Here is a 19,448-nt window from a genome sequence, read left to right as displayed (position 1 = left end):
AGTTTTAAAGATGTGCATATACTTTCCTTGTTGAAAATTTCAGGTATGTACTTTTATTTGTCCTTAAGTAAATGTTATTGGCTATGTTAAGCTATATGTAACAGCTGAAAAATGATAGTTTATTCAATTGTGTCATTATTTCTGGAAATGCCAATGTATGCTGAGGAATGTAATTGATTGTTTATGTTGAATATAGCTCTTTTTTGCTGAGTTTTCTGCTCATATAAACTTGCAAAGTCATCATGGCAGTGGTCCAACATGATAAAGGACCAGACAATAGCATATCAGTTTCCTCTTTCTTCTCTCACCTCAAAACAAACTTCCTCTTTCCTTTGTGTGTGCATCAACACTCCCTCAGTGAGCTGCTAATATGCCTGCCTACCCAAACTCTACCCCAATCTGGTCTAATAAAAGGAGTTAAGAGGGGAACTACACCCCTCTTTGTGCCTGCAGTAAGGGCCTGTTTTTCTCCATCTTTTTCTCTGAACAGCATTAAAAAAATGTAGCATTTAAGTGTCATAACTTGGATCAGTGGGGTGAGTAGCTTCTGGGGACCACCCCCAGTTTGAGCTCCCCCCACCAACGAGCCACCTTTCCACATTTTCTCGTCCCTCCTCTCCACTTGCTCTTGTTCCTGCTGTTACCATTACTAGCCTCCATCTAACACCAACCTACCTTGATTCTCATTGGTGAGCCACTTCTTCCCTTGGGGTTTCCTGCCTTTTTTCTTATGCTCTCAAAATCTTGTGCCCATGTTAGGATGGCACGTCTATGGGATCCCCATCTTGTTCCCTCAGTGATGGCTAGCAGAAACAGGCCTTCCGGTTTCTCTCACACTCCTGAGGCAGGTGACAATGCTTCAAGAGATTATGACATGGCTTTTGTAGCTGTGGTTCACCTTTGATTTAACCACATTCCTTCTCGTTCCACGAGAAGTTCACTTAATTCTCATATAAGAGCCTATAATCACTATCTCCACCAGCGGTCCCCTCATCCTGGCCATGTTACTCCCCACTTCTGATACAGATGACCCCTCCTGCCTATAGTCACGCTATAGAATCTGTGGCAGAAGGCTGAAGAGTCCAGGTAGAAGCCAGACAGTCTGCCAGAAGCCAAGAGATAATGTCCAGGCTAAAGGGAAAGACTAGAGGGCCTTTGAAGAACCAATAATCGGTTCCTCCTTTTTTTGTATGCAGGCTGCTCCCCTGGGAGTGGATATAGCATTCAGTCTTATGTACCTTCTTCCACAGGCTGAGGATGTTGCAAACTAAAGACACTGGCCCCCTGCTGAGTCACTTAAACTTCTGACCTCAAATTGACACAGTGAATGTATTGTAGACTGGCCCCAGGGTGAAGGGCTCCTGAGCCTCCTTTAAGCTTCTAGACTTCTCAATGTATAAACCATAACATAGCCATTGAAGATTTTTTAAGAATAATGAGGTGTGGACTGTAAAATTAGAAGAAAAGGAGGCATTCTAGTTGGAATGAAGGTTGAACAAGAATTATATAAGGAAAGCAGTAGTAAACAGATTAAAAAGGGAGGATGGGCTAAAGATTAAATTGAGAATATTATCAAGGCTGGTCACACCAGTACTCCTAGGATTCGCTCTGCATCAAAATGCTGTGGGCTACTTGTGTTCTATAAGCTTTCTAGAGAACCTTGAAAACGGTGTGACTAAAGTTGAAGATTATTTTTATTGACAAAGTTTATAAATCATAGTGAAACTAAATTAAAGCATCACATAATCTCACACTAACACATTTTAAAAATTTCCTTGTATATAAGCTTATTCTTTCTTTGGTCATTAAGTGTGTTTTTTAAAATTTTTTTAACATTTTTACTAGCATTTAGTAAAAATGGAAAAATCTCCATAACAATCTTAATACTGAAAAATAATTGAATCTTCTTGTTTTATTTTGTTTTAAGATAGGATATCACTATGTAGTTCAGGCAGGCCTTGAACTCAGAATGTAGCCCATGCTGGTCTTGAACTCAGAGCAGTCCTCCCACCTCAGTCTCCCAAATGCTAAGATTACTGGTATGGGTGGTGCACCGTGCCTGACATAATAGTCCGTCTTTAACTTAATTTTTCTATTACTCCCGCTAGTTTATCAATATTATGCTATAATTGTTCACATGCAGTGGCTTCTACTTTATAATATTCTTTTATGATTGATTTAAATAGTCATATGCACATCTTTATGATTCTTGAAACATAGCCACGTATTTTTCAGAGCTCATAATTTACATTATTACCTTTATTTTGAGTTTACGCTACCAGTATTAAGTGGTATGTATTATCAGTTTTGCTAATTTAATAGGTGCAAAAAATAGGTTAAAAATACCTTCTGTCAAGTGAGGTGTGACATTTTTCTGTTTATTTCAGTTAATCTTGTATGTAAAGCCTAATTATGCGTTAGCTCTTGGTGTTTGTTTCTTACATAATACTTGGTAGTAATTTGCTGCATATATTTATTCATATATACTTTACTTTTGTGTGTGTGTGGGGGGGGCCGTACCAGGGATAGAACTCACGACCTTGCACTAACAGGCAAGCACTTGAGCCACTGAGATCAGTCCCCGGCCCCTAGACTTCACTTTTAATCTTAGTTAGCTTTGCTAACAAAATATATTGTTAGGAAATTACTTGAAAAGGGCATTCATTATGGCTGAAAAATGACTCAAGAATTGAAGATGAGAAGATAAAATACTGGGGGCTGGGGATTTAGCTCAGCGGCGCAAGCGCCTGCCTTGCAAGCAGACAGTCGTGAATTTGATCCCTGATACCGATAAAAAGGAAAAAGCCCAAAAAAAAAAAAAAAAGACAAAATACTATCAAAGTGGTGTTAGTGTGAGAAAACTTAAGTGGCACCCAGGACAAAGGGATAAGTGAGCAAATATAGTAGAGGGGTTGACAGCATTTGATTGCTAATTGATGATAAAGTACTACCATAACAAAACACTCCTGTTATTTAGAAAGGTAACAAACACCACCATTAACTGATGTTGAAAGTGGGGAGAGACCTCTGGCTGGTATTAAAAGTGAAAGCTTTTTAAACATGCAAATTGGAGCTTAAAGGGTCCATCAAGGATCTACTCTTGTTTTAGATTTCCTGCCGGTTCATTAGTGGGGGACTAGACATGCTGGACCTTATGTTGTTTCTATTTTGACTTTACTTTTTTTTTTTTTTTTTTTTTTATCGGCACCTGGGATCAAACTCATGACCACGCGCTCAGGCGCTTATGCCGCTGAGCTAAATCCCCAGTCGCTCTATTTTGACTTTAAATTCTGGTTTGTTAACTTAGTTACTTCTTCACGGCTCTCTTATTTTCCACTCTTGGGTTTCAACTTTTTTATTGAAACAAAAAGTAGATAAAGTTCAGAAAATGAGATTCTCAAATAGAGAGGTTATACTTTTTATTGCTGAAAAAATATTTTTGAAAGTATTTTATAAGATGTATGTTTTAACTGTTCAGATATGGGAATGAAATTTCTTTCCTCTTCCTGAGTAATGTTTTTCATACTTTTTTTGTTTTACTTTCACTAATATTTTGTTTCCAGTGAGTAATGATTTTATTCCTCATTGGGAGTTGATACCTGCACATAACACATCTCGATTCTGTTTTATCCTCTTTATCCCCCTTCCCATCTCTTGCTCCCCCTCCCATTTGAAAAGGATCTATCTCCATATTTCATATTCTTTTATTTTGCTCATATGTTTTTGTATTTTTTATTTTAAATGTTAAGTATAAGGAATACTTTAATATTTACAAATACTAAAACATGAAATGGGCTGTCTTTTGATTGTTCAAGAAGATGGACTTGATTCAACAATTAAGCTCTTGTGGTTGCCCTTCCACTGGCTCACACATAACATTCATTTAAGACTGTAGAATACGTGGATATTTCTGTGGCTCACAAGGAGAAAATTCTGGTGGTGGTTCAGGAAAAAGCAAATTTTCTAAATAATAGGTATCAGCCACAATATCAAGTACTTTTTCACTTTTTTTGTTGTTTTGGGGTTTTTTGTTCTACTGCTCTCATGCTTTTGCTCTTTATTTGGGGATAATGTGTAAATTTATGAAATTTGAACTTTGTGTTATATAGCAAAAATCTTTGATCTCATTTCAGTAGGTAGAAGTTTGCCCTAATTTGGACTTCCAACAATAATAATTGCTTCCAAATTGAGATTTAAAAGTTTTATATTCATAAACATAATGTTTGTGTGTTATTTTTTAGCACCTTTTGTTTTTAGTATGTGCTTGTATGTGGGGGTTTATTATTTGCTTTTAAAAATCATTCAGAGATAGCAAACAAACTACTTCTAGTGTTAGGATATATAGATATGACTGAGGGTTTTTGTGAGGAAGGCTGGGCATATTTCTCATCTTTTCTGCCTTGTCTATTAGATGACAATAGATTTTACCTAGCATTTGTGTTACATGAGCTGGTATATGTGAAGTGCTTAGACTGATGTTAAGTATTTAGGAACACTTGGGTATTTAGTGGTATTGTTATGCCTGTGTTATTTCCTGAGTGTCATCATTGCAGGAGTTTTAAGTGATTGTATTGCTGTATTTATATACAAAGCTATAGCAGAAACAGAACACCCAGCTCTTGCCTCCTGAAGATCATACTGGTGTTTTCCAATTCTTTTTTCCCTATTATTTCCTTAAAGTATTTAATAACAGAGTAATGCTTAACTTTCATTATTTCCCTGTATCAGCCTTATGGCTTCTGTGTTTTTGTTCATATTGTCCCAGGTATCAAGAGTGGTGTCTTTTATCTTTTTATGTTAAAATGCTACCATTTAAGTTATACTTTTTTGAAAGTTTATAGGTGTAAATTCAGGTCACCACTTCATATTTCCTCTTATGTATTCCATTTGAGTATTGAGTTTAATGACCTTCATTTAGCTAAAAAAAAAATTCTTTTAAGCAGAATATTGTACCTTGTTCAGGTTTATAAGTTTAGAGCGTGTCACAGGCTTTGGCATTTAGTAGCACTCATTTATGGAATCAAAGCTTATTAAAGGTGTAGCCAGCTAAAAGGTCATTAGATGGACAGATGTGTGGTAGTGAAAGTGTGATTTGTCTGTGTTTATATATCCAAGAACCCTTTTGTCAGGCACTTAAGATGAGGATGCTTGCAGTTTTAAGATGAGTCAGGTTCAAGAGCATGTAGGTGATACAGCACTGTGATGACTATCCATAGGTTAGGCATGTCCTTAGAATGTGTTCTTGTATTATAATTGATAATGTGTTTAACCACTAGAGGGATTGTTTTTCAGATGTATTGGACTTTTCACAGATCTCTCACTAATGGTATAAACTTCAGATATACTCAGGACTAAGGGTATGTCTCTTGCCATTAACAGAATATATAATAAGCCACCTGACTCAGTATAGTGATTTCAGAGTCTCACCCTTGTGTGTACTTTTTAAATTACAGTACCAAAATACCTTTATGTATAAAACTAGACCTGAGGATGAAAATTGAGTAGATATTACATGAGGACATTTATTTGATCCTTAAATTCTGTCATACTAATCCAGGGCTTGCCCTTAAGATTGAGAAGAAACAGAAATGATTGGGAACTGGAGAGATGGCCTAAAACAGAGTCCCTAACCCCAGGCTACATACTGGTACATTTTGGGTCTGTGACCCATCAGGAACCAGGCTGCACTGCAGAACGTAAGCAGCAGACATACAAGCAAAGCCTCATCTGCATTTACCATGTCTCCCCATTGATTGCTTTACAGCCTGAGCTGTGCCTGTTTTTAGGTCAACTGTGGCGTTAGAGTCCCACAGGAGTAGAAACCCTACTGTGAATTTTACATGTAAGAGATCTAGGTTGTACATTCTATGTAAGACTCTAATAATAACAAAGTGCACAGTGTAATAATAGAAGTACAATAAATGTAATGTGCTTGAATTATCCCCAAACGATACCTCCACACCCTGGCCTCCAGGGAAAAACTGTCTTCAAGGCTAGAGGACCTAGAATGTAGCTTAGTGGTGCAGCAACTGCTTGGCAAGTGTGAAGTCCTGAGTTTCATTTCTGGTACCGAAAAAGAAAATAGTTCTTTGTAAAAACACCAAAAAGAAAACACTGATCCTAGGGACGTGGATATATCTCAGTGGCACAGTGCTTGCCTGGCAAGTGTGAGGTCAGATTCTCAGTACCAAATAAAAAGACTCCTGGTACTAAAAAAGAAGGGGCATCACTTAATTAAAATACCAGGTTTGATGTATTCCTAGTGGCCTGGGACTGTGTGGAAATGGCTTGCTCCCTTGCATGGTCCCTGGCCAACCAAAAGAGATTTATTTGTATCTACCTTGCTTATTTAAATAATAGTAAAACCATCACAAGGAGAGAGGCAGATCCCAATAAGTGAGACTGTTGAAAATCCTACAGCTACAGAGATTCAAGGTGTATGCTCAGCTCAGTTGGACTTAATGCATTTATTGAGAAAAATAAAATGTACTCTTAAGGAATGAAATCGTGATGTTCCACACAGAGGCAGAGCTCGAGCCTAGCTCAAGTAGGAAGATGGCAGCCTCTGTCTGGGACAGTTCCCATCACAGAAGTCAGTAATGTTGTATACAGCAGAATGGATAACCTAAACCAAAAACAAGGACACAGAAAATAGGAGGCGGTGACCCAGATCTTCAGCAAGGGGAGGGAAGTAAAAAAAGGAAAAGGGAAGACTGAGAAGAGATGTGTTGTGAGCATCAAGGATGTGACCCCACTGTGGGAGGCGTTCTTGTGGCTGAGGGAAACAGCTTTTTATTTGCATCAATTGCCTGAACAACATTTGGGCCTGCCATCTTCATCGTGGGAGTTGACAGTGAAATGAGTAAATCACAGTACATCGCAGGGGAAAAAAACAGTAAGAAATCACCAGTTAATAGATGACACATTATCATCTCAGAGATAGTTGCTCAAGTCACAATATCAAAGCATACAAAGTGGACATTCAAACAGTGAGACTGCAAACGGTTGTGTTCAATGATCCAACTAAAAACTTTAATGTGGTCATCTATAACTGCCAAACTTTTTTAAACTGCCAAAAAAATTTTTTTACCAGGTTCATAGTAGGTGTTCCTAGAGCTAAAGAGACAATTACAGTACTCTTAGCTGAAAAATTCTCAAAATTCTTACAATAACTCAGCAGGACTTTGGATTGAATAAGGACCTTAGTGTAGAAGCACAAGGTTTGAAAACCAGATGTTGTGTGTTGTGTTGTGATCATAACCCTGTTACTTGAAAACCAGATGTTGTGATCATAACCCTGTTACTTGAAAACCAGATGTTTTGATCATAACCCTGTTACTTGGTGGCTATGACCCAGCATACATCGTAGTGTTAATTTTTGCTTTTAAGAGAATGACTTTCATGGGCTAAGGTACTTAGAGATGTTAGTAAAGTTCCAGTCCAATTCCTGTTTTTACTTCTTGTATCTGTCTGTCTCGATTAACTGTTAAACCTTAAAAATAAAAAAAATCAGACACTAACGATCTCATCACTTGAGAAAGTTGTTAATGTTCTTATTGCTTAGGATCCCATTTTATTAAGTTGTAATGTTCTGCCTGTCTTACTGTTTCTGTACAACGGGTTCTTTTTATATTTTTTGTGGTGCTGGGATGGTTACCAAAGCCTTACAGATAGAAGCTGGAGAAGTACCCTACCACTGAGCTATATCCCCATCCTATTTATCAAAAGTTATTTAGCTTTTCAGATAGTAGCTAAGCAAGATCACTGGTCCATGGTAGAGAAGCTTTTGTTTTATATACTGGTTAACGTACTTCAATATATTCTGTAATTGATTTTTTTTTAAAATCTAGTATTGGTTTCCTGACGTCTCATGGATGGTTTTGGAGGAAGGGGATGAATGAACTAAATAATTCTTTACATTTGCTTGGTACTTGTTTACTTGGCATTTTGATACAGTGCTGTACCCTTAAATGTGATACAGGTTAGTTGGTATCTGAACAGGCCTCTAAATTGCTTCCACAGCTTTAGAATGGAAGCTAAAGTAATCACAAGGGAGCAGTTTGTTTTCTGTTTTTCAGTTTCTGGCTTGTGTGTTTGCTAATATGTACTGAGTCTTCCTCTTCTAACATCCCACTTAGTTTTTTACATATATTTGCAGTAACTCTAAATATAAAACCTGCAGCAAGCAAAAGAAAAAAACCAAAGTAGAATTCTTAACTTTTTTAAAAAAAGAAAAATCTGTGTTTCTGAGGTTTTATATCGTTTTGTAAAGCTGTTTCTAGTGTTTGTATTAGTCTCTTGGTTTAGCTCTTGGTCCAATGGGGCAGCAATGGGAATTTTTATATGAAGGAGCTTCGCAAAATGAAAGGTCATCTTCCTGTTTCTTATATCTCTGTGTATTGTGTGATACTGCCTTTAAGGTCTTAAAATTGCCCAGGCTTCTGGTAAACCCAAGGCAGACTTCTGTTATTTTCCTCCTGTTTTCAAAGTTCTGCATTTTATTACTTAGTCATGAAAAGCTAGCCTTTTCCCAGTAAATACCAGCTTGCGCCATAATACTAGCTTCTCTGTGCTGCTGTGAACTTCCTGTTTTGTCACATTTCCATTTAGTAAAAGAATGGATTTTAGAGTAGGCTAAATTTAATTTTATGCTTAAAGATTCTTCTGAAATTCACTTTGGAAGCTCTGAAATTCACTTTGGAAATTCACCAAATGTCTAGAAGGGGAGGAAAATGTGACATGCCATGTCTCCACATAAAGTCATTTGTCAAAAAGCTTCATTTGGCTTTGTGTCAGTGTTGCCGGGAAGTAAGAAAAACTTTTGCTGTTAGAAATTTTTAGCATATGATTTGCCAACACTGTAACTTGCATTTAAGGTTTCCACGTTAAATATGGTTGACTTTGTGAATATATTGCCCTTGAAGGCAGGGTCTGAGTTCACTTGTAGTAGATTTTTCTTAAAAGGAAATTTGTAGGAACTGTATTCAACTACATTGCTTCATTTACAGTAGAGATAGGTCATATGTTAATTCATATAGAAATTGGTTACAGTCTGAATGTAGACCATCTTGTGAAAGTTGGAGTGAAGTCATTTTAAAAACCTTTTGCAATCAAAATCATCAGTAAATACAATATTTAGTTATAAATGATAAGTTGTCACATTTTACAAAGTAAATTCCTACTTACGTTTCAGTGAGATTTGTGTATAGAACATGCTTTCATGGTAAACATGAATCATACTAACACTGCTACTAAGGGAATCTTTGGATACAATTTTTTAGAGTGGTAGAACCAATCTCTTTGATCATTCTTTTTTTTTTTTTTTTTTTTGAACCAAAGTTGCTATGGACTGCTTTTAGTCAGAACTATTTGTCCCTTGATATTTCAGTCAAATGAGAAATCCCTAAACATGAATGAACAGTAAATTTCTTCCTTATTAATTACTTAGTCCACCTTTATGTTGGAATTCTCTTAACATTTGTGTTGCCATATTTGGACGGCTGATGTTGAACCGTAAATATTTGAAACCATGTACTATAAATTTATTGGATATTTTTCCCCCATCGACTTATGTGTTATTTCTGAAACAGATAGTATTTCTTATAAAATTACCTTTTCCTAAAAACCCACCATCCCCTACTGATTTGTCTTGTTTAGCTTTATATGAGAAATATCTCTTAAAAATTTTTTTAAGTAATCTTACTGTTGTCCTGCCCCCCCCCCCATTTTATTTTTGTGCCAAGAATGGAACTCAGGACCTTGCACTTGACAGGCTGTGCTGCTGAGCTATACTCCTGGAAGTCCCCACCACTTTTTAATGCCCCAACAAAGGCAGCTTGAGTATAGGAACACTAGGAAAGAGCAGGGCTCCATTGCTCAGTGGAAGGCCAGCTCCTCAGTCTGTCTGGAAGAAAACTTCAGCCTGGCCTTGCCAGCCTTATTCAGGGTCACTAGCAGGGTGTCCACACTGTGCTGAGTCGCTGTAGACCTTCTTGCTTGGGCAGGTCAACATTAAACTCAGCCCCTCGCAGCGTATTCAAGACATGGACCATCACCTCCGTGCAGTCTTGGCAGATCGTGTCCAGGGAGAACTTGTGCATCCGCATGACTGAGGCAGCTTCAGGGACTGCTACGGGAATGGCATTGCCTCCCAGGCAGGAGGCTTTTTTTTTTTTGGCCACATCTCTAGAACCCAGGGCAATTCCCCTGCTTCAATGGGATTACTGATGTGTACTTTCACACTCCCCTCTCTTCTCCTTATCCAGATCATCAATATAAACTATACCCAGATAGTCCATTTTCAGATTTTAATGTACTCATAAAAATCAAACTAGTACTTGTTCAAAGGACAAATTCTCGGACCCCATTTCAGACCCAGTGCATTCAAATCACTGGGGAATTTACATGTTGTCCTTTGAACCAGTTTGATTAACATTTATTGCATACATTTCCAGTATCATCTAAATTCTAGTCTTATTTTGAAACAAGGTCTTCTACAAAATAGCCCACAGTGACCTTGAACCCAACTTCAGCTTTGCATTAGGGTTGCAGGTGTATGCCACCATACCTAGCTTACTTTTGTTGCACAGATGAGTCGTCTTATATTATTGGCATGTCACACATTTTTTCCTACTAATTATTGACATCCTGAGTTCTGGAGAGCTCACTCACCAGATTTCTGAGAAACTGTCCTAGGTTCCCTTCCATGTTTTTCAGAATTCATGTTCTCCACTTCTCAAAGCTCACAGCTGGTGGTTCAGTGCATGTATGTAGTATATATAAAAGCATGTTTCTAGTATGTGTATGTCTAGTAGACCTCGATAAAGACTGTAAAATGTGTGTGCTTGTTAGTGTAAGAACTGTTTTTAACATCTTAATCTTGGTAATGTACATTGTAGGGATCCAAATGTTGTCTTTCAATTTTTGCTGTTGTCACTAGGTTACTGCTAACTCTCAAACCAGTCATACCTAACAAAGATATGTTAGCATCTTTTCATCTCAGATTCTTATATGTACCATTTCCCTTACTCAACTATATTTCCTTAGTGCTCTCTCTGAAGAAGACTCTCATAGCACATTGGACTTCGAATTCTTTTGGGTTTTTCCTAAGAGTGAAAATAGTGCAATTTGTACATTTCAACATAAGGTCAGCATGTTAGGGAACTTTGCTTCTCAGCAGTCTATATACGGAGACTCATTACATTTATACATTGTGTATGTGCAGGAAACAGTGCAGTGGTTATATCTTTTTTTTTTTGTCTTGTTCGTTTTTTCCGATACCGGGGATCGAACTCATGACTGCCTGCTTGCAAGGCAGACACACTTATGCTGCTGAGCTAAATCCCCAGCCCCACTGGTTACATCTTGAATGGGTGAGATGGCAAAGAAGGAACCATTAATGTTTAATGTTTAAATATAGCGGTGCTTATTCACATACTGCTGAGTTCAAATAGTTAGCAAGACCCTGTCTCAGAAACAAAAAACAACTGGGGCTTGTAGCTGCATGTAAATGCTCTGGATTCAGCACTCATGACTGAAAAGCAAAAACCAAAACAAAAGAAAAAAACAAACAGAGAAATATTACTAAAAGTTAGTTTTGTAGATGGGGATTTTTTTTTATTTAAAGAGAAAACAAAACAGTAAAAAGATACAAGTAATACAGAATTTCAAGAAAAAAATAAATAGTAGGAAATCACTAGTTAATAGATTACATATTGTCGTCTTAGAAATAGTTCTAATTACACAATTAAAGCATACAAAGTGGATATTCAAACAGTGAGATTGCAAACAGTTCTGTTCAATGATCCAACAAAAACTTCATAATATGGTTTTCTATCTTATACAGTTAAATATACATGCAGTTATATCCTTTAGATCACTTTTTCCTCTAGATTTTTTTTATCAGCATAAATTGACTAATTTTATTAATTTTTCAGTTAAACAAATTGATGACCTAAGACTTTTAGGTGAATTTATGGTAGAAATACAAGCAAATGGATGACAGTCTTATCAGATAAGTGCTTTTGTACTCTAAAATTCATTTTATGTAGAACAGCTAAAGCAAACCTTTGTTCTTTAAAATGGCTTTTTTTTTCTTTTTAGGTAGCAGGATCAAGATGACTTATATGGTAGTAAGGTACTTTTAATTTTATAATAAATTTCATATTAATGTCAAAAGTATATCTGAACTTAGATTAATCCTATGTATATATCAGTCTTCAGTACATAATGATCATATTTTTTTCAGTAATAGTTGTAGGGAGCTAGGTATTGTTGCTTAATTTTGTGTTTTTTCAGGCATCACAGCATCTATAATAGCTATAAATTGGCTTAGCTGCTCAAAATTAGGGTTTAACACCATGATTTTTGTTTTCTGAGACAGGGTTTCACTGTGTATTTCATCCTGTCATTGAACTCTATGTAGCCCAGGCTGGCCTGGAACTCACAGCAGTTACCCTACCTCAGCCTCCTGAGTGCTGGGATTGATTACAGTTGTGTGCCATTGAGCCTGGCTTCAATCTGACTTTTAAAAACAAAGTTAATAAGAACTAAAAATAGTTACACTGAGAGCAGTTAGATGGTTCATGTGCTAGTCATACTTTGGAACTTGGGGAAAGTATAGAACTGACCATAGACTAGATTAGGCAGTGATCTATCTGAAAATAGAAACTAAAATTTTAGTATCATTTGGGTGTTTTTCCAAAGCCAATAGTTTTGTTAATCTTTGTTACATGAGTTATAAAAATAATTTTTCAGGGCTGGGGATTTAGCTCAGCGGCGTAAGCACCTGCGCCTTGCAAGCAGGCAGTCGTGAGTTTGATCCCTGGTATCGATAAAAATGAAAAAGACCAAAAAAAAAAGTAGTAATTTTTCACTGTTAGTAACAATACTGATTTAAAGTTGTACCATAGTTAGCTATTCAGGAAATAATGATTTGTCATTTAAATTTCACAGATGCTCAAAGTCCAGCAACACTCTGTGGCTAAACTCAGTGACCAGTACCACCTTAGGAAAAGGTAACAGTTGAATGGAGTATCAGCATGAACCTAATAAAGTGTGTGTGTATTCATGGTCAGAGTTCTGATTGTCTGTTTCTGCTCTTAGTGCTGTTGTTTGGGCTGTGGTACCTGTTCCTACAGGGCTTAACCTATTCACATAGCGCTTCACATACATCCTGGTGTGCTTGTGTGCCGTACCAGGGAGCAAACTCACGGAGGGCCTCACACATGCTAAGCAAGCAAGCATTCACCACTAAGCTATACCCCCAGCCGGTATGTACTGCTGGGCCTTAGTTTGTCTGGTGGGTGCTTACTGTTTTTGTATTTTGTAGTTTACAGATCAAGAAATTTTTAAGTGACAAAATAGAAACTTCATTGTTCCTTGAAACTACTCCTGCTCAGGACTTCGCAGCACAGTGTCTGCTGGGAAGGTTAGATTCCCAGTACCATTGAAAAAAGAAAGAAAAAAGAAACTACTCCTGTTCAGTTCACAATAACCACAGAAAAGAACAAAACCACTCTTGATTAACCTTTCTGGTTGCTGAGACAAACACAAAGCCAACTTAAGAAAGAGGTGGGGATTTAGCTCAGCGGCATAAGCGCCTGCCTTGCAAGCAGGCAGTCATGAGTTTGATCCTTGGTACCGATAAAAAGGAAAAAGATCAAAAAAAAAAAAAAAAAGGGTATACTTTTGGCTCACAGTTTCATTAAGTTTTCTTCAAGACGGACTGGCTCCACTACAAAGATTGCATGGCAAGAAGGGCTTGGTGGAAGACAGCTGTTTATCTCATGGAGAAGGGGAGGTATGGCAGGCTAGTGGGGGACGTATGCCCCAATGATTGAAAACACCTTGTTTTGCTCACATTGAAGACTGTCTGATGACTACCATTTATTTTACTAAGTTTAGAAGTAGGTGACAGTTTCAGTTACTTCCTTAATTAACTGATGGGATGTATCAGATTCAAAGCCTTATTTCACAGTATTTTAAAAAGGCATGAGTCTGTAAAAATATGTAAACGTCTTCAGTTATCCCTATCAATTTTGTCAAATAGATACTACCAAACATCACTTGTTACAAAGTTTTAATGAAAATTCAGGAGTGGGTATGTATAATCCAGGGACTAAACAGTTATAAGGGACTGCCTTAGAAATTTAAAGCGGGCTAGATGCTGAAGTGAATGTTACATATTATCATCATCTGATTCATCTTCTTCCTTCAATGACTCCTGTTCAGAAAAAATACAAAATTCAGTTTTAAAACAGTTATATCCCCCACCTGTGGATAACTGCAACCTGATTTTATTAAGCATTGCTCACTAAAGATACCTTTATTTGTAAGTAGAAAACGAACAATGCCTTAGATACAATATCCAACTAAAGGATAATAAAGTATATCTTGCTATAATAACCAATGAATGAAATCATTAAAAGTCCTAAAACACTTGCAACTTTATTCCCACTATAGATAACCTAGAATTTCTACCTAGAAATAACGGAATACAGTGTCCTGAATGTTTGAGTTGTGCACTGTTAACAGATATGAGACTCTACTTTGTCAACTTATGAATGAATCTGATCTATAGTACACAATTCTGGCAACAGTTCTTATGCTTTTAGCTTACCTTAGCATATTTCTCTGCTTCTTCCCTTATATCTTTTGGAACAATTTCATGTCTTCCTTTAGTTACTGTAAATTAAGACATATTTAAGTGAATTGAAAATGAAGACATGTCTATAGTACCATATAATTTACAGTGTATATGACTTGTCTAAGGTTATAAACTTGTATTATGAGTAATACAACCAAGTGCTTTTGTGTGAAATGAAATGTGCCCAAGGAAACCTCTTTTAGAAATGAAGAGTAAGTTACGATTTATATGGTGAGTACGGTTAGATTTTGGACATAGCCTAGCCCTAGTCAGCCATGCTAGAAAAAAAAAATACTATTCCTCAGTTTTTTAAAAGACCATGTAATAAGCTGTTCGTAACTTTAGCTATTAAGCAGAATTTCATCCTCACTGGATTACCTGGTAATTATGCTTTGGCTCTGTTTTAAAAGGGAAGCAGTGGTAAAACTTAAGTGCAGTACAGAAGATTCCTAGAGTAAATGACTGTCCAAACATAACTTACATTCACCAACCCAGCTGAGCTCCAGTTCAAAAGCTTTATCCTTAACTTCATCATGTACTATGTAAATTCTACAAAAGAAAAGGATAAGTTATTACAGTAATCCCCATAAGTATTAAGAATGCTTACCCTTAATGTAAGTTACACTTACATACACATTCAAGTGTTTGGTAAACATTAGAAAAACAAAGTACATACTAAAATATAAAAAATATTTGCTCTTAAGTTCCATTTATCTTGATGTATTATTTTAAGGTTTTCTAAATGACATTTGGGAGGGAAAATGAGAAAAGCTATTATACACTATGCTTTCTCAGGATTTTCCCTGTTCATTGAACCAATACGTTAAAAACTAGTTAATTGAGCTAGGTTTGGTGGTGCATACCTATCATCCCACCACCCTGCTGACTCAAGATGGTCTTCACAGCAAGTTTGAAGCATTAACCATATAGGTTTTTGGATATTACAGCCAAAAAGATAAAAATTCTTCTAAAGTCAACTTTTTCAGATAGTTTAACTTCCTTTAACTGGTTATATGTCACCTAACATGGCTCTCTAATGTGTAACATTTTTAAAAAATGAAGCACAAGCAACAAAATGAACAGAAATATCAAGCAAGTAAGTGTGAAAGCTTTACACCTGGTATACCTTTTATAGGTCTTTTTATTTACTGTTTTGAGATAGGGTCTTGCTTTATATAGTTCAAGGTCATGATCCTCCTCCCTCAGTCTCCTGAGAGCTGAGATTACAGTATGTACCACCATATCTGGCTTTGGAGCAGCTTCTGAAGCCTTGCTGGACAGTGTGTTACATAAATGATGGCAGGCTGGGGATTTGGCTCAGTGGTGTAAGTGCCTGCCTGACAAGCATGAGGTCAATCATGCCTTAATATAAACAGTTGGTTAGGGCTAACTTCATAACTTCAAAAGACTGGTTCCATGTTAAACTGTTGTATAAATTCAATGTTGATACTTCTTAAGTCTTAATGTTACTTGTTACTGGCAGCATGGTTGCTCTATTAAAAAGAAACTTTCATATTTGCTGGCCATTCTTTTAAGAGCATGATACACAGAATATTAGCCACTGTTATTCTCTATTTTGTTGTGAAACTTTTAAAATAAGTTTATATTTTTAATGTGTACATACAGTAAAAATAATTTTTAAAACAGCTGCTTCTGACTTCAGCTGAAGGAGGAAAGACAGGAGAGGAGAGGTTGCAGTAGGGATAGTGGACACTTAAGATTAAACCATCATCTTGAAAGATATGAGTACATTTATGCTTTACTGTATAACAGCATCTGCAATGTCTGTTTTTATATGTTAGTTATGAAACATGATACTACTAGACTAAAAGTCAACTTACTAGACCATGTTCATGTAACTATGTTGCTGTGAAATCTCTGGACTATAACTTTGGGAAAAAAATCTCAATTTTTCATCTAGAATTACAATTATTTTGGTAAAATAATCCAACTTTATTGTTAGTCCTTTTAATACCTACCTGTTACATTGTACTCTTCATTTGTGTATATGAAGTTGGTTTTATGAGCCTTTTTCTGGGTGGGGGGCTTGTTCTGGTTTGAGTTTCGGTTTTTGAGATGGGGTCTTGCCCAGGCAGATCCTCAGTATCCTTTACCTCCTAAGTATTAGGAGTATACCACTGTGCCAAATTTAAGCTGCTTTTAAGTTTTGAAGTACTGCTCTTATCATCCTGCTTAAAGAACATTTTGTGATAAACTTGGAAAATAAATTAAGTCTTTCTCAAAGAAAGATTATGTAAAAGCAGCAACTTCATGGAGTATGCATAAAAATAATTAGCTATGAACCACAATAAAAATAATTTCTGGAACCAAGGGCTCGTTATGTTCAGCATATGTGAGAACCCTGCATTCTCAGCACCAAACAAGTAAAATTTGTAAACTTCTTTTGGATTTTGTGATAGGTAGTCTTGTATATAGTTCAGGCTGGTCTTGAACTCACTATGTACTCCAGGCTGGCTCAAACTTGGAGCTTCAGCCTCTGCTGAGTTGCTAGGATTATAAGCATATAAATGTTCTTGAAAGCAATTAAGGTAACTGTTACAGGAACTTCTCACAATGCACTATATCCTGCTACTCTTAAACTCAACTTACTTTCTCCAAAGATAAATTTCCTCATCCCATTTATCACAACTAAAAAGCACAACTGACTCAGTGACGCTCTGGCTGGTGGTAGAGTGCATATTTTGCATGTATAAGACTGAGTCAAATCCCTACCACTAAAGATAAAAAAGATATTCCCTTTAATGAAAATTTATACAGATTAAATTCATCTCCTAAAAATTCTGCCCTATGCTATTTTCAAACAAAAGAGCCTGTTAATTTACAGTATACTGAAAGGTTCAGTGCAATCATTTTTGTGGATGATAAGGAAAGTTTCAGCTTACATTTTTGCAACTTCTTTAACAACATCACGGCAGGTCATTTCTTTCATCTGTAGAAAAAAATGCAATAATTTTATGTCAAAATATTATGAGTTTCCATTTGAAAAACTGTTAGCTTGTGATTAATAACTCTGGCTCTTGAGACAGATCTATTTAGTAAATGAACTGTGTCGTAAAAAGATTAATTTAAATAACTTTAAAAAAACATTACCAGGCTTGCTGGCCCACACAGTAATACTAGCTGAGCAGGTAGAATGCCACAATGTGAAGCCAGCTTGAATTACATAATGAGATCCTCAAAAACTAAAAGCAAAACAACCAAAATCCTTAATTCTGATTAATTTTATTTGCCTTTAGGCAAGTTTTTCACAAGCAATGAAGACTTTGTTATTGTGAAAACCTGGGCTTTTAAGAAAAGTTTTCATAAGGGCTGGGGATTTAGCTCAGCAGCTTAAGCGCCTGCCTTGCAAATGTGTGGTCGTGAGTTCGATCCCTGGTACCAATAAGTTTTTATATAAAACTGAATTTCTTGCTCTTGAGGAATAATGGTAATTCTAACAGAATAAGTAGTGCTTTGTCTAGCTGGGAACAAAGAAGTACCCAAGCATAGCCAGACATGTAATATAAACCACAGAGAACATAAAATGTGTGTCCCAACGAAATTGTACAGGGAAAAATATGCATATATTAACTTTTTAGTGAAGTCCATTTTATGACATACTCAAAATTTTAGACTAAAATTCTCAAGTTAGGGAGCCATAAATGGACTTAGTTGTTTTGTATTTTTCTGCATAGCATATTTTTTTGTCTTTTTTTTGTCTTTTTTTTATCGGTACCGGGGATCGAGCTCACGACCGCCTGCTTGCAAGGCAGGTGCTTATGCCGCTGAGCTAAATCCCCAGCCCTGCATAGCATATTTTTAACAGCCATCCAGCTTTTTTACTTAACCACTTAAAAGCTTCAAAAAACTACTCTACCAACATGTACTACATTCTTATATTAAGAGTAGTCTGTGAGGCAGGGGGATTAGCTCAGTGGCACTAGCACCTGCCTGGCAAGCCCAAGGTCCTGAGTTTGATCCCTGGTACCAGGAAAAAAGTGTAGTCTGTGGTGACATGTATTACCTGAAGCTTTTCTATTTCTGTCTTTGCAGCTTGCCGGGCTTTGCCAATAGCACAGCCCCAATAACCCTATTAAAAAGGAAAAAAAAACCAAATATATAATCATTCAATTATTATCCACTATTATTTAATGACCACTTGTTTCTATAATAAAATTAGTGAAAACACCTTAAATGACTCAAAAACAAGTATGAAAAATATATCCAGACACTTTCTCATGAAAGTTTGGGAACTCAAAACTACCACCCTTCATACTGAAAAAACCTGGACCCCCACCCAGTTGTTCTGGGCCTCCAGGATGAGTATGTGCATGTGCCTTCTAAAGAACACTCAGCCAAATATTATATTTTATAGATGCTGCTAATATTGATGATAATGAAAGATCACATTCAAAATCTATTCACTATGTATTATTTATAAATAACATTTAAACCCACAAAATTTTCCTGCCTTGCACCTACAGGTTATTTTAGTAAACAAGAAAACATTTATTTTAGTTTTCAGGTTACTTATGATTAAAATGAGAGAAATATGAATGAAATACCAAGTGACAGAAAAATGTAAGTTAATTCAAAACACTCACATATGAAACGCCTGAAGGGTCAATCATGTAGAGTTGTGCACCATCATTCACACTGTAAGACCCAAGCATGAAACTACAGAAAAAGAATTAGTTTAAAAAACGCTTTTCTTAATACCTTGAAACTATCTGGAAAAAAAGTGATGAAAAGTAATTACAGCTAGGTGGGGTGGTGCAGGCCTGTAACAACCAGCATGTGA

The 19,448-nt window shown here is 36.4% G+C and overlaps 1 protein-coding gene and 1 pseudogene across 3 annotated transcripts in view; one reads left to right on the top strand and one right to left on the bottom strand.

Moving 5' to 3' along the window:
• The first annotated feature begins 49 nt into the window (after positions 1–49).
• LOC134474254 (signal recognition particle 19 kDa protein-like) lies at positions 50–13,069 on the top strand (annotated as a pseudogene).
• A 994-nt stretch (positions 13,070–14,063) lies between these two features.
• Positions 14,064–19,448, bottom strand: part of Psma3 (proteasome 20S subunit alpha 3) — a 19,060-nt gene continuing 13,675 nt past the window's right edge. For all 3 annotated transcript variants that reach the window (XM_003472428.5, XM_023566079.2, XM_063241537.1), the window contains exons 6-11: positions 19,252–19,324; positions 18,672–18,737; positions 17,551–17,597; positions 15,129–15,196; positions 14,621–14,685; positions 14,064–14,224 (exon numbers count right to left, since the gene is read on the bottom strand). In XM_003472428.5, the coding sequence (XP_003472476.1) occupies positions 14,180–14,224; positions 14,621–14,685; positions 15,129–15,196; positions 17,551–17,597; positions 18,672–18,737; positions 19,252–19,324 (364 nt within the window). In that variant the 3' untranslated portion in view covers positions 14,064–14,179. The remainder of the gene's footprint in view (positions 14,225–14,620; positions 14,686–15,128; positions 15,197–17,550; positions 17,598–18,671; positions 18,738–19,251; positions 19,325–19,448) is intronic.

The sequence above is a fragment of the Cavia porcellus genome, unplaced genomic scaffold, assembly GCF_034190915.1.
Source record: "Cavia porcellus strain 051 isolate PalLab524CR breed Dunkin Hartley unplaced genomic scaffold, mCavPor4.1 scaffold_31, whole genome shotgun sequence".
Lineage (NCBI taxonomy): Eukaryota > Metazoa > Chordata > Mammalia > Rodentia > Caviidae > Cavia > Cavia porcellus.
This window is presented reverse-complemented; position numbering and strand designations above follow the sequence as displayed.